The sequence below is a fragment of the Rousettus aegyptiacus genome, unplaced genomic scaffold (assembly GCF_014176215.1).
Source record: "Rousettus aegyptiacus isolate mRouAeg1 unplaced genomic scaffold, mRouAeg1.p scaffold_m13_p_2, whole genome shotgun sequence".
Classification (NCBI taxonomy): Eukaryota; Metazoa; Chordata; class Mammalia; order Chiroptera; family Pteropodidae; genus Rousettus; species Rousettus aegyptiacus.
The window spans coordinates 103319611-103333312 of record NW_023416295.1 but is presented as its reverse complement, the minus strand read 5'-3'; the positions used below and the strand labels follow the sequence as shown (position 1 = coordinate 103333312).

At 32.8% G+C, this 13702-nt stretch overlaps 1 protein-coding gene across 15 annotated transcripts in view; it reads right to left on the bottom strand.

Annotated features, from left to right (window-relative positions):
- The window catches only part of CEP290 (centrosomal protein 290), an 87417-nt gene that overhangs the window by 2084 nt on the left and 71631 nt on the right, over positions 1-13702 (bottom strand). For 13 of the 15 annotated variants that reach the window (XM_036237876.1, XM_036237882.1, XM_016140653.2 and 10 more), the window contains 8 exons: positions 9392-9526; positions 8140-8226; positions 6573-6737; positions 5929-6051; positions 4815-4987; positions 3821-3962; positions 2742-2815; positions 2079-2173 (listed from right to left, as the gene is read on the bottom strand). In XM_036237876.1, the coding sequence (XP_036093769.1) occupies positions 2079-2173; positions 2742-2815; positions 3821-3962; positions 4815-4987; positions 5929-6051; positions 6573-6737; positions 8140-8226; positions 9392-9526 (994 nt within the window). Of the gene's footprint in view, positions 1-2078; positions 2174-2741; positions 2816-3820; positions 3963-4814; positions 4988-5928; positions 6052-6572; positions 6738-8139; positions 8227-9391; positions 9527-9608; positions 13490-13702 lie in introns of those variants that run through there. The other 2 variants (XM_016140650.2, XM_016140651.2) reach the window with 2 other exon arrangements.

The following is a 13702-nucleotide window of genomic DNA, read 5'->3' as shown; positions in this document are numbered from 1 at the left end:
AAATTTTTAATAGTAAAGTTTGAGAAAATAATGGGTAGCAAACACATTTTCATGAATGTGACAGGAAGTATATTAAGTTGCCCTTGAAATGATCCTCTATAAGTTGGTCACAGGCAATATTTTCCTCATCCTTTCTTATGGGAATACAGTTAGCAGAATTGTACTTTTCGAAGCTTATCACACCTTTACAGAAAGTGTTAATGAGTTTTTAGAGCTCATTTTTAATCACTTAGATGCTATACTGAGTTGATGTCTTAATCAGTGGGACACTGCATGTCACACAGGTTGCAATGTGTAGCACCTTCCAAGTCAGCTGAACGGCCACTTACATTTACAGAGTGCTTTAGAGTTTATAAAAGTTAGTTTGATTTTGAGCCTTAATAATCTTTGAGGTATGATAGGTATCCTTATCTCCTAGAGATAAGGAATATGAAGGTTCAGAAATTCCCTCTCAGGAATCAGGTTTAGAAAGAAGCTGCCTAATGTCAATGGCATTAACAGGTCTTTGGTACCATTTCTAGTCTAGAATACCAAACTGGGTGCTATGAGAGGTACTGTTGAGAGATCATATATACTTTTAGTCACAAAGAGGCAATGTAGCATAGGGAACAGAGAGGAGCTGTGGACTTTCCCAGATTTAGGTTTCATCGTGCTTCTGCTACTTTCCTGCCTATTGTGATCTTGGGGACAGGTTACTTAACCTCTTTAAATCTGTTTATCTCAGGTATAATGGGGACAACAGTACCCACCTTACAGGGTTATAAAAATTAAATTATAAAAGGCTTCTGAGGCACTTAGAATACTGTGTGGCACAACTCATACATAACAACTTAAATACAAAGTAGCAACAGGATTACATGGTAGGATATTGAAAAAGCTATATGAAATAGTCAAATATTGTTCAGATATAAACTGGCATAATGCTTTATGACACAGAATTTGGCATTTCCATCAGGCTACCGGATATAATAAACAACAGTACTAACAACTGATTCTCCTTATTTGCAGTAGTTAATGGTCTATAAAGTCAACAAGAACAATAAATTAGTGAATATTGAACCACTGCTCTTGGGGAAAAATATTATCTACTAGGTAGAAATAGATATAAATCTATACACATGTATATAATACACATATACATAGATTAAATTTCTTAAATCCTGAAAACAACTCATCATGGTAAATTCTATTTTCTTTGTTTTACAAAAGACAAAATAAGGTTCAGAAGTGTCAAGTGACTCTCCTGAGGCTGCTCCACTACTGAGCGTCAGAGTTGGGATTTAAACCCAGTCCAAATGGCTCCAGAACCAGTGCTGCTTGACCTAAGCTGCACTGCTGCCTAATGTCCATCCTCTCGTCATTTCTGTATGAAAGCTGAAACAGAGCCTCACCTTGTTGGATCTCATCTGGGAAAAAGTGGGTTAGACAAGTATTTTACTGCTCTGTATTTTCATGAAAGCACCATGACTACTGATTATGGGGTTACAGGTAAATTTTAGTGAGTAGGTGAATTCACAAGGAATCTGCAAATAATGAGGATCAACTATTCACTGTGTGTGAATGTATGTACATATAAATTACGTATGTATGTATACATGCATACATACGCACATAGGAATAGGGGAATGATTAGTAATTCTCGAATGTGAATGGAAGGGGGTAAAAGGACAGAGTTTCTTCTACTTTGTAAAAGGAAAAATATATAGGCACTGTTTACTTATGTAATTTTTAAATTAACAAGACAACATTTAGAAGAAAATGTTCCAAGGGCTTAAAAGGATTTATACTTAGAAACAGGAAGCAACAAAACTAGTATTCATCGCTTAGCACTGTTAAGATTAAATCTGTAACACCCTTATAGAAGTTAAGAGAAAAATACTTGAGTACTTGCTACTCAATATTACAAAGGACTTGATGGGAATGTTATTTTTACATGAGCAAAGACAGCTCTAAAAACTTATATCAGGGATTTAACTTTATAGGAAGATAGCAGAAATCTGAACAAACAAAAAAGGCAAACCCTAATTCAAATACTTGTGTTAGCTAACATGCTATAAATATGTTATAAAGTGCATTACCAGGGATAGTGCTCTCAGCTCCACTTTGGTCCTTGTGTACTTCTATCTGATGGATTAATTCTGCTTTTTCTTTTTCCAGTTGACTATTAGCTAATCTAGAACACAATGATAATGTGTTAAAAAAAGAGGCATTTATGAACTATACAGTGCTTAGAAATTGCTGATATTTATAAAGGTACACATTTACTCATTCATTCTTAACTGCTGCAATAATACCATTCTCAAAGAGAGATCATGGAATCAAAACTCTTAATGTTTTTCTTAAAATCTGACCTGATGTCATTTTCAAGAGTAGTTCTCTATTGGAGGAGCCTCATAAGTATGCTACACAGAAGCCTGGAAGTAAAGACTTCTTTTCTCTTTTATTAGTAGTCTCTGAGAAATTTGGGTTTTAATATATTCTATGCCATGAAGGAAGTTATTTAAATAACTAAATTACAAACCTGACACCTATGTTAGGATCTTGTTTACTGTTTTTTTGTTTTTTTGTTTTTTTTCCCCCCAGTATCTATCATCTAAAAGAATGGGTAGCATTTTAGGTAGCAAAGAATGATAAGCATTTTAGGTAGCAAAGCTGAAAAATCTTTCTAGATAGAGTAAACCTGGTTACATTAAAAGAAAAAAGAAAAGAGAAAAAAGTTGTCATAATAACAGATAATGTACCTAAGAAGCTGAAGCTCCCGTTGAAGGCCTTGCTCTGTCTCAGCACCTTCAGGAATATGTTTAAGAATCTCAATCTTTGGGCACAATAAAAAGAAGACAAAGTTTGCCACAGAAATACACGGTTTTATAAAGATACACATTTTCAGTAAAGCATAACATTAAAAGTTGGGTTGTCAAAAGCACACGAGTATATATCTATCATGTCCTATTCAATATTCATTCGACAATTATTTAGAGTAACTGCTGCATGCCAGGCATTGTCCTAGGCACAGAGGACACACCAGTGGGGTGGGGGTGGGGGGTTGGCGGAGGAGAAGCAAAATCCATTCCTGAATGTTCCCAAGGTTCTCACATTTTTTAGTGAGGAAAGACGATGAGCATGTGATATGATAACAGTGCCAGATGCAAGGAAGGGCTATCGAGTAAAATAACATAGGGTAAGAGGGTAGAGAGCGATGCTAGTGGTATAGGGTTAGGGAAGGTCTGAGGAGCCTTCATTTAAGTAGAGACATGAGTGTGGGAGTGAGCTATGAGAATATGTGGGTGAACATTATTCTAAACAAGGGAAACAAGTACAAAGCCCTGAAGCCTGAATGGTTTGGTTTGTTCAAAGGACTAAAAAGGTCAGTGTGGCTAGAACACTGTGAATGAGGGGAAAAGTAAAGATGAAGCTAAGGAGAAAACCAGACGCCACACCATGTAGGTCCTAACTAGCTACGAAAAGAATTTTATAGTTTTATTCCAGGGTAATGGGGAACCATTAGAAGACTCTAAGGATGGGACTGCTATGATTTGCTTTATGCATTAAAAGGGATACTTGGTAACTATGTGAAGAACAGATCAGGGATAGAGAGGAGCTGACAATGGTGAGAATGGAAGCAGGGCTACTAGTCAGTAAATTACTGCAATGGTTCAGGTATGAGAGAACAGCTAGAATGGACTAGACTGGAAGTGTTGGAGGTGTTGATGTTATTCATTTAGATGAGCCTTCCAGAGGAGAAATTAGTCAAGAGTTGGCAAAGAAGTAGCTTAAGAAATAATATATTATTTAACATGTAAAGAAAAATTACATTACTTGCCTGTTGCTCGAGGTCTTCAGTGTATTTCTTAACTTTTTGTTCCCTCTCTGTTGCTTGTCTCACAAGCTGTTTCAGATCAGTAAGGCTTCGAGTTTTTTTGGCAATATCAGTTTCTAATTCTTTCAATTTAGTTTCATACATTCTAAAAGTGTAAAGGAAAATAATTGGTATAGACATAGAAAATAATTTCTCTTGTTGATTTACAAGCTCAAATTATTGCACTAAAAATAATATAAAAAATATACTGTTTCTTCTCATCGAATCTTTTGTACGTATTTATTTAGCATTAGGTGACAGGAAGGACTATGTATCCCTAACAGACAAGCCAATTAAAACAGAGGATTTTGGTGTTTCCCAAGGTTATAAACATCACCTCTTTCATAGCCACAGTTTATTTGACAGGCAGGATTACACATATTTGTAGAAAAGGTTCATGGAATGGGAGAAAATCGAGTGCCAGAAAACAGAGGCCAGTAAGACACTAAAGCTGATGCTGAAGTCGTCTCATTGGGGTTATCTGAAGAACAAGTTGTCCAGAATATAACACTAAAATTTTAGCACAGTCCAGATCCTGTATGTCACAGGGTGCAACAGACAGCTCAATTGTGCCTGGCTTATACTTGAGGTAGAAAATGAACACAACAGAAAAAGCTGAGTTGTAGCTGGACAAAAACAGCACCCCAAAGAAGCTGGGCACCATTAGTCCAGGCTCATAGCTGATGCCCACCCAGCTCGAACACCCTCAGCCCAGTTCCAGCTCTGCTCTGTCCCATGCCCTGCCACTCAAATTAGTCAAACACTTTAAGGAAGAAAAAAGGCTGGCAATGCTAGGACAAGAAAAGAGTAAGTATCATGTTAAAATAAACAACCAAACAGTTCATCAGGAAAGACTAAGTTAAGACTAAGTCAGAATAGTGTCATATTCTGCTAAAATAATAATGGCTGAATTAGAAGTGATTAAACTTTGTGCAAGTTTTAAACTATTTATTCTTACCTTGTAACTACAATTGATTTCCAGCTCTTGCTGTCAGCACCTTCAAGCTGTGGACCTCTACTTTCTGCCAACTGTAATCTCTTGCCAGTCTCTTCTAGTTGAACTGTCATCTTCTCATTTAATATCTCTAAATTATTCTTGGCTATCCGCAATTTTTCTGCAGCTTCAGTTTCCTATCATTAAAAACTAAATTAGTATATTGTGGCAAAACATAACAATGCTGTCATAGATGTAATATATTCAAAATTATCGCTATTAATTAGGAAAAAAGTAATCAAGTTCTAATTAAAATTCCACTAAAAATCCAATGTTTCCTTTACTCTGAAACAGCAATAATTAGAACAGATCATGAGGTTAGAGAATATATTTACAAGTATTTTACTCTAGTTACTTTAAATTTACAAGTATTTATATTTACAAGTATTTTACTCTAGTTACTTTAAATTTGTCATCTTTGTAATATTTACAGAATAATGGGATAGTTTGTCTTTTGTTTTGACTCTATACGTGTAAACTATGTGCAAGCACTACAGATTATCTTCACTATTCAACATCCACATTCAAAGCACAGTAGGTTCAGATAACTAGTTTAAAAATATTAATTTCTATTTATTCACTGGATCATCCGTATAGATAATAACAATGCCTATTTGTATGGACAAGGAATATATTTTACCACTTAGAATCTTACTGTTTAACTATAAAACAGTTTCATGAATACTCCTTACTGTATATCAGACATTGTTCTAAGTCATGGGTACAAACACTAACAACATTTACCCTACAGCAGCTCTGTGAAATATACTTACTATTCCAAATTTTATAGATCAGGAAATTGGGTATAAAGAGTAGTAGCCTGACCTAGTTACCATGGCTACAAAGTGACAGAGCTAGGATGTGAATCCCAGCCATGTACCTTCTACATTATACTGTTTCTTAATTTTTTATTTTTAATGTTCCTCATGGTAAAAAGATGGCAAGCATGAAAATGTGATTCCTAAATCTTTTAATATCTACTCGGAATAAACATCTCATCAATGTTTTCATTCAGCTTTTTCAAGATGCATCAGTTAATTAGCATAAAAATAATTATAATCACTAATAACAGTCTTACTTTTTTAAGTTCCCTACGAAGCCTTTCATTTTCAGCAACAATTTTCTCTGTGCCTTTGGTCTTGGATTCATAGTGCATGCTCAGCTGTCGTCCAAGATGAACTTTAAGTTTTTCTAATTCAGCCTAGTAAAAAAAAAAAAAAAAAACTATGTTATCAAAACAATGAAATAAAAGGTGATCTTGTAAACTTATAAAACTTAATTCAAAATAGTCATAAAGATCATATTTGATATAACTAGAATTAAAGTCTTCTGTCTAATACTGGTCATCTACAGCAGAGGTTTCCAATCCTGGCTACACATTAGAATGATCTAATGACTAAAAAATAAATAATACCAATACCTATGATAGGACCCACCCCAGAGGAATGTAATTAATCTCAGGACTGGGGACTTAGGAACCTATATTTAAAAAAGCAGATACAGGTAATTATTTTATGCTGCCAGAGTAAGAACCATTGGTCAAGAAATAATAATATGACTAAGTCGAGCAACTCTTAACTACTCTCAGCATCCAATATGTGTAAAATATTGACACATCCATTAAAGCTATTTTATATAGTTTGAGTATATTTAAAATTTTCCTAAAAAATAAAAATTATAAAGTAAAATAGTCCATCCAAAGGATCACATTTAAAATATTACCTTCAATTTTTCATTTTCCATCTCAATATTAGCCATTTTCTCACTGGTCAGTATTCCTGATGCTTTTTTCAACTGTTCATTTTCCCTTTGAACTTTTTCGACTACTTTTTTCATTAAACCAATGGTTTTTTCTAGTTCTGGGATTGTCTTTCCACTTCTACCAGACTACAAAAGAATATATTAACTTTTTATTTAATCAAATATTTTACAGCGTATGATATAAAGTACCAACAATATAGCACAATATACTCACATTTTTGATTCCTAACATTTGACACCAAAGCTTGTATTACTTCAAGCCATCATTATAATGACCCTATGATTTAGGAAGTATAATTCTCACTTTATATACTAGAATATCAAGTCTCAGAAAATTTGATACTCTTGAAGTCATGGAAGCTACTAAGTAACAGATCAGATATTCTAGCTTTGATGTCTGTTCCAAATGAAAACACAAGAACCTAAATATTCTATTTAGCTAACTAACGCTCATTCCAGTATACCAGAGTTTTCTTTATATGAAATAAAACCACAAAAGAAAAATTGTGTCTTTAAAAAGATCATGAGTTATTAAATTTGAATTGCAACATAATAGAGATAAATTTCTTTTATCGTCATTGATTAGAAATTAAGTTTCTGTCCAGTATAAATAGAAAAGACGTCTAAAATACAACACCTAGTATAAAGTTATCAAAAGAGATGGGCCACCAATTATTAAGTTTAACTGTTTACCATTTAAAATAAAAAGTTTTTCAAAAGTAAAGTCAAATAACCTTGTTTTTGACATTTTAGTCAGTATTCATACTGTGCAATGAATAACCCCCAAATATAAACTTTTACCTAATTTTAATGCTGTATGCTTTCATAATTAACTTAGAGAAAAAAGGTAAATTAACAAATAGATTATTTATGAAATAGATGTTGCTGACTATCAACAAGACATATGTGCTGAATACTTTTCTGGTAACACTCAATATTTTTTTTTGGTAAAAATAAGGTATATTTGATGATATTACTTGAAAAAGTTTTTGTCCATTATGATTACTTCCACTTGTGCCACTTAACAACATGAGATCAAAAGGGGCTTAAATCACTGGCCTTGACCTCATAAGCAACATTTATTCATTGAAAAAAGTGAATACAAAATAACATGGAAAGAAAAATAAAAGAGAGAAACCTATTTACAGAGTTGCCATGGACATCATACATATAGTTACAAAATGTTAGAATTAGACCAAGAAGCATTTAGTAGTTACCTCAATAAACAGAAGGAAGATTCCTGAAAGTTAAATATTTTCAATGTGTAGAGGGATATGCAACAAAAAAAAGATAATGTGGAGCCCAAGTGAAATAAAATGCATGTAAGGTATGACAGATGATAAAATACATTAACTTGAAACAGAGAAAAGCTTCAATAATGTTTTACATTGTAGATGTAGCAGAATAAAAACAAACTGTAGACACTAGTAAAAGCATATCACTACTGTTATGATGTATCTAAACTTATTTTTCATTTCTAGCTTATCACTTCTGAAACTAAAATAAATATATGGCATATCCCACATACCCCTCTAACATGTCCAAGTTTCCTCTCAACTTCTGTTTTTCCTTTCTTAAGAAATTCACACATTTCCTTCAAATCTCTGACTTGATTCTATAAAATTAAAGCAAATATGTTAACAATTTAACATAGTTATAGCCATTTGAAAAGAAAGAAACAATTCACCTGAACCTGCAATCTCTTCAACTGGCCAAACTGACCAATGATGGGTCTGCAGAGCAACAAGGAGGATTGTGAACAAAAACAAATGTTAACTTAAAGTATATAAATACAAGAATATTTTGTATATGATTTTCAAGACACATTTTCCACATTGTTGCCTTAATATATAATATAAGTTTGAGTTTAAGACTCTGATTTTAACCATACCATAAATTACATATGTAGATCCTGACCCGTATGGTACGGAGAAACAAACTGAACTTCACACTCTGGTTCTAGCAGTGCATAACTCAGAATGAAAAGTGGAAAATATCTCAATTATACAATTACCGTTGGAATGAACAGATTTCTAATATTCTAGATTAGAAAACAGAACTGAAACAATTAGCCAGCCAAGAGAAAAAAAATATTCTCATAAATAGGATAAGTTTTGGAAAACCAAAGATAAACTCTTTATAAATGTCGAAGTAAAATTTCTAAAAGACAATTATCCTAATATAGTTTTAATTTAAAGACTTAATTTTTTAAGAGATAGCCTAATATTTTAAGGTGTGACAACTGTTAGTGAAATACACTGACCATCCTCTGCCTCAGGACATTTGCACTTGACTATGTCCATTGTCCTGAACTCTGGTATTTGCATGACCTGCTTTCATCCCTGTCTTCTAGAGATGCTAAAATGTCATGTTATTCAGAAACCTTTCCCCTTATTACCTTATTTTAAACAGCAGTTCCTATAACCCCACACAACAACTCACAGCCCCTTCATGCCAATCATGCTTTTTCTCTGTGGCACTTAGCATATTATATATTGACTTGTTTATCAGCCTTCCCCATTAGAATGTAAGTTCTATGAGTGCAAGAATTTATTTCATTGCTGTTTCCCAGCACCCAGAAGAATGCTTGACACAAAGCAGGCCTCAACAAATAATTGTTAGATGAACAAATATAGAAAGTATGGTGCTACCATGTTACTTTATAAATATGAGTTTTTGACTTCTTCATAAACTAATATGGTAAGCATAACAATTAAGCAGGGAGAAAAAAATTTTCAGGCATTAGATTTCCTAACTATAATAAAGAACATTAAATTTACCTTCAATCTTGGCAAATCTTTATTTGCTTGTTCAAGCTGAAATTTTAGTTCGATATTTTCAGATGACAACTTCAAGTTTTCCCTCTGAAGCTCCTGTTCTCTTTGCCAATGATCATCAGACTCTATTTCTGAAGTCTTTGGGAAAATGAAGTTAGGAATATTTTTAAGGTTTAATAAATAAAAGCTGTATAAGACATAATGAATAAGAAAACACTATGCTAAAATGGAATAATTTTCCTCAAAGAAATGAGAAAATTGGAGAGCTCTAGAGAAAACAACCAAAAATAAATAAGTTGGAATATAAAACTTTCAGGAGAAAAATGTAGTATTTTAACTAATACAGAAAGCAAAGTCTATCATAACAATAATGTCCACACATATAATGGCCTCCATATATACTCTCATAATGACCAATGTAATTTTTTTTTTCAGTCTAAAAATAAAGTATGATTGTTATCTGTTATGGACTGCATTATGCTTCACCCCCAACTCCACTCCCAAATTTATATGGTTGAACCCTAACTCCCACTACCTCGGAATGACCTTAATCGGAGATACGGTCTTTTCAGAGATCATCAAGTTAAAAAAATAGGGTGCACCCTAATCCAATGACTGGTGTTCTTATACAAACGGGAAATTTGGTTGCAGAGACATATAACAAAGGGAGACAATGTGAATACATAGGAGAAGAGAGTTATGTACAGGAGAACGAGAGAGGCCTGGAACAGATACTTCCCTATCAGCCTAAAGAAAGAATCAACCCTGCTGAGACCTTGATTTTGGACTTCTAGCTTCTAGAAATGTGAGAATAAATTTCTGTTTTCAGCCATCAAATCTATGATGCTCTGTTATGGCAGCCATAGCAAACTAATACACATAAGCCTACAAAAAGAAGTGCCTCAATTCTTTCCTTCTTCAAATAGTTTTCCTCATTCCTTGAGCTAATCCGTTAACTCCTCTGAAATACGGTAACATTATAGATCATGTGAAAGAGAAATCTGTGCTTGACTACTTATTTCTATAAAGTGAGAAGCCTCGAATTCTCAATTACTTATTATCCAGTGGGAAAAAGAAGCATTATAAACCTGGAAAAAGGGATGAAATAAGAATTAAGTTACTTTTATTCATTTCCTCTTAACATTTAAATGTTAAGAAAAAAAGAAAAATGCTATTTGATTTCAATTGAGAACAAACATCTTATTTTGTACCATAATGTAAACTGACCAAAAGTAGTATGTACATCATAAGTTCATAAACTGTAGAGTTAGACCTGCATCTAAATCCTGTTCTCCATCTTTCTGATCACTAGTGATGTTACTTACTCTCCATGTAAAATACTTCCCATGTAAAATACGAATGATATTCTGCAAAGTATTGTGAAAATTAAATGTAGGCATAGCATCTAATAAAACAGATGGCAATACACGTAAGCTCCCTTTTCTCATAAGAAAAAAGTATCATAATAGATGGCAAAAAGACTAGTGAAAGAACTTGTACATTAGAATCTCACACAGCATCGTTTAACAAATTTTTATTGATATTTACCACAGTGAAATTTTACTTGCAGGGAAATTTTACAGCATGCTGCATTAGAAATTTCTAAGGCGAACACACACCTCTAATTTTTTTTTTCATAAACACCATTTTATTGATACCACCTCTGTACATGAAAAGTTTATCATTTAGGATAACAAAGGTTGTTGTGATGTCAACTTGGAATATTTAAAAGCATGAATATGACTCATTTTTTTAAGACTGATTTTAGAAGTTTGACCACTGTCTATAAATAGGAAAAATATACATCTTTATTTTCTACTAATTAAGTACATGAAATGTTTATTTTACATTCTGAAAGTGCCATTTATTTTAAACATATGTAAAGCATTACATAGAAGTTGATATAATACCCAATAAATATTCTCTAATATTACTTTATATTATATATTCAGAGTACCATGGGTCCAATATCTCTGATATTCATAATGATTACAATTATACCTATAGTATTGGTCTATTAGATATTTTCAAACACTTTACAGTAAACATTTTGTTTCATTATATTAGAGTTTTCTTTTCCATAGATACATATCATTTTTAAAATATAACTTTGAAGCAGTCCCAGTTTCAATGTAAGCATCATACTTCTATAATTTGCCATCCCTGATTTTTTTCCTGATTCTTTAGAAGTCAGTTATATGATAAATGTGCTTAAAGTTCTCTCTCATCACATATTAAAATCTACTTATGAAATATTCCAATTATACCTATATTTTATCAGCAGAAATATTGTAACTATATTTTCTATGAACTTATTCAGTTTTTATCTATTTTTATGCATTTCTAAAACCTTAAACACCCTAAGCATACATTAAAAATTCAAAGGTTAGCAGAATGATTTAATCAAAGAATTTTAAGTCCCCCAGAGATACTACTAAAATTATTCTACATGTGAAATTTATATGATGAAAATAAGTTTTTTTGAGTTTCAGGGCTTTTTCATTCTTCTTAAGGTTTATTTTCCATTATAAGTGGTCTGCAAGCATATATACACACATTCTATAACTGGAAAAACCACCACTTAATCTTACGATTTATTTTATTCTTCCTGCTTTCCTATCCCTGGCAGAATTTTTTAACTACAGTGTTCTACTTCTTTTATCACCTCATCTTAATTCGCCTCCAATCTAACTTTATTAGGCAATATTTTACCTAATCTCAAATCTCCAAACACCCTTTCCCTGGTTCAACCCAAGATCTGTTTTCATCCTTCTTTACAACTCTGCTGCATCAAACACTAGTAACCAAGCAGCTCACTACACTAATGCCAAAAGAGCAGAACATTTCATTGTATTTACATCTTTCATTGCAGATACATTTACATCTTAGACTGCTTGTTTACCAGATACACAAACTGATTAAATCCTAGCCTTCATTCTCTAGTTGGTAAACTTCCAATCTCTAGCTTACTTTCTCAAACTCTTTAGAACACTGTCTTATACGTAAGGCACGTACACAAACACCTGAAATTTAGTATACTAAAAACAGAATTCATCTCTTTTCCAACTAGAAACAATTTTTCCCATATTATGTCCTTGCATATGATACACAGTAAATGCTGAATGATGATTAGAACAGAAAACAACAGATTTAAGATACTCATCAACTTACAAACTTTTGGAGAAGATGAATATTTTCATAATATATACAAAATATAATTGCAAACACCTCTAATATCTGTTATTTTGTTATCTAATCATATTAAGTGAGCATCAATGGTAAAACAGAGTACTAAAATGAATTTAGAAATGTATAACCACTAATTTAGTAAGTACTAGTCAAATGTTAGAGTTTAAGGATAAGTTTATTAATAGTAAATATTTCTTACAGATCCTACACAATTTTTTCCCATTTGCACTACACACATATACTACTTGCTATAAGAAAACTAAGCTAACAAAGAAATAAAAGACTGCCATGTACTCAAACCTGCGACACGTCATTTCTTGGCTGTACTGGTGCATCAGTTTCAGAATTTGCCTGTGCAGCCTCTTCAGCAAACTGATTCACTGCAGCAGCAACTGTGCCATAATCATGGTTCTCCCCAGCAGATTCTTCTGGATCCACGTGGCTGTAGAGACTTACATCTTCAGCTATGTGTTCCTTTTCTTTCTCATTCTTGCCTAGCTCATTCTTGTCGTTTTTACATTCCTGCTTATTATTTTCACAACAGTCTTGATTAATTTTCTCAATTTCAGGATCTGGTTCATTTTCAAAATTGGAGTTAAAATCTGCCAGTGTATCATTAGTTGGCCTAAATGGACTTGATTTATTGTTTGGTCTTGCCTCAGATATATTTAATTCAGTAGGATGTACAATATCTTCTGCTTTGTTTTTTTCTTCATTGCGATAATACTGTAGAATATTTCTAGGTACCTGATAATTTAAGTTGTTAGTGGCTACTATTCCCTTCTCATTTTTAATTTTGAGCACTGTCATGGGTTTTCTTTTGTTCCTGTGTAAAGTGTTCCTTTTGTGAAAACTATTATGCCTGGACTTATTAACACTGGTAAGCAGAGTTGTGTCACATAACAGATTCTGCTTGAAGCAGAAGAGGAAAAACATGAAAAGAAAAAAATAACGAAAATACACACACTAAGTGACTTAAATAAGATACAACATACAATTTTACATTAATGACTCTATAAAGAAAAACTAGAAGCACCACACATTTGATGTAAATAATGCTATAACATTATAACACATTTTCCTATTTTATCTACTTATATATTCCTGCCTGGGCAAAACTCATAG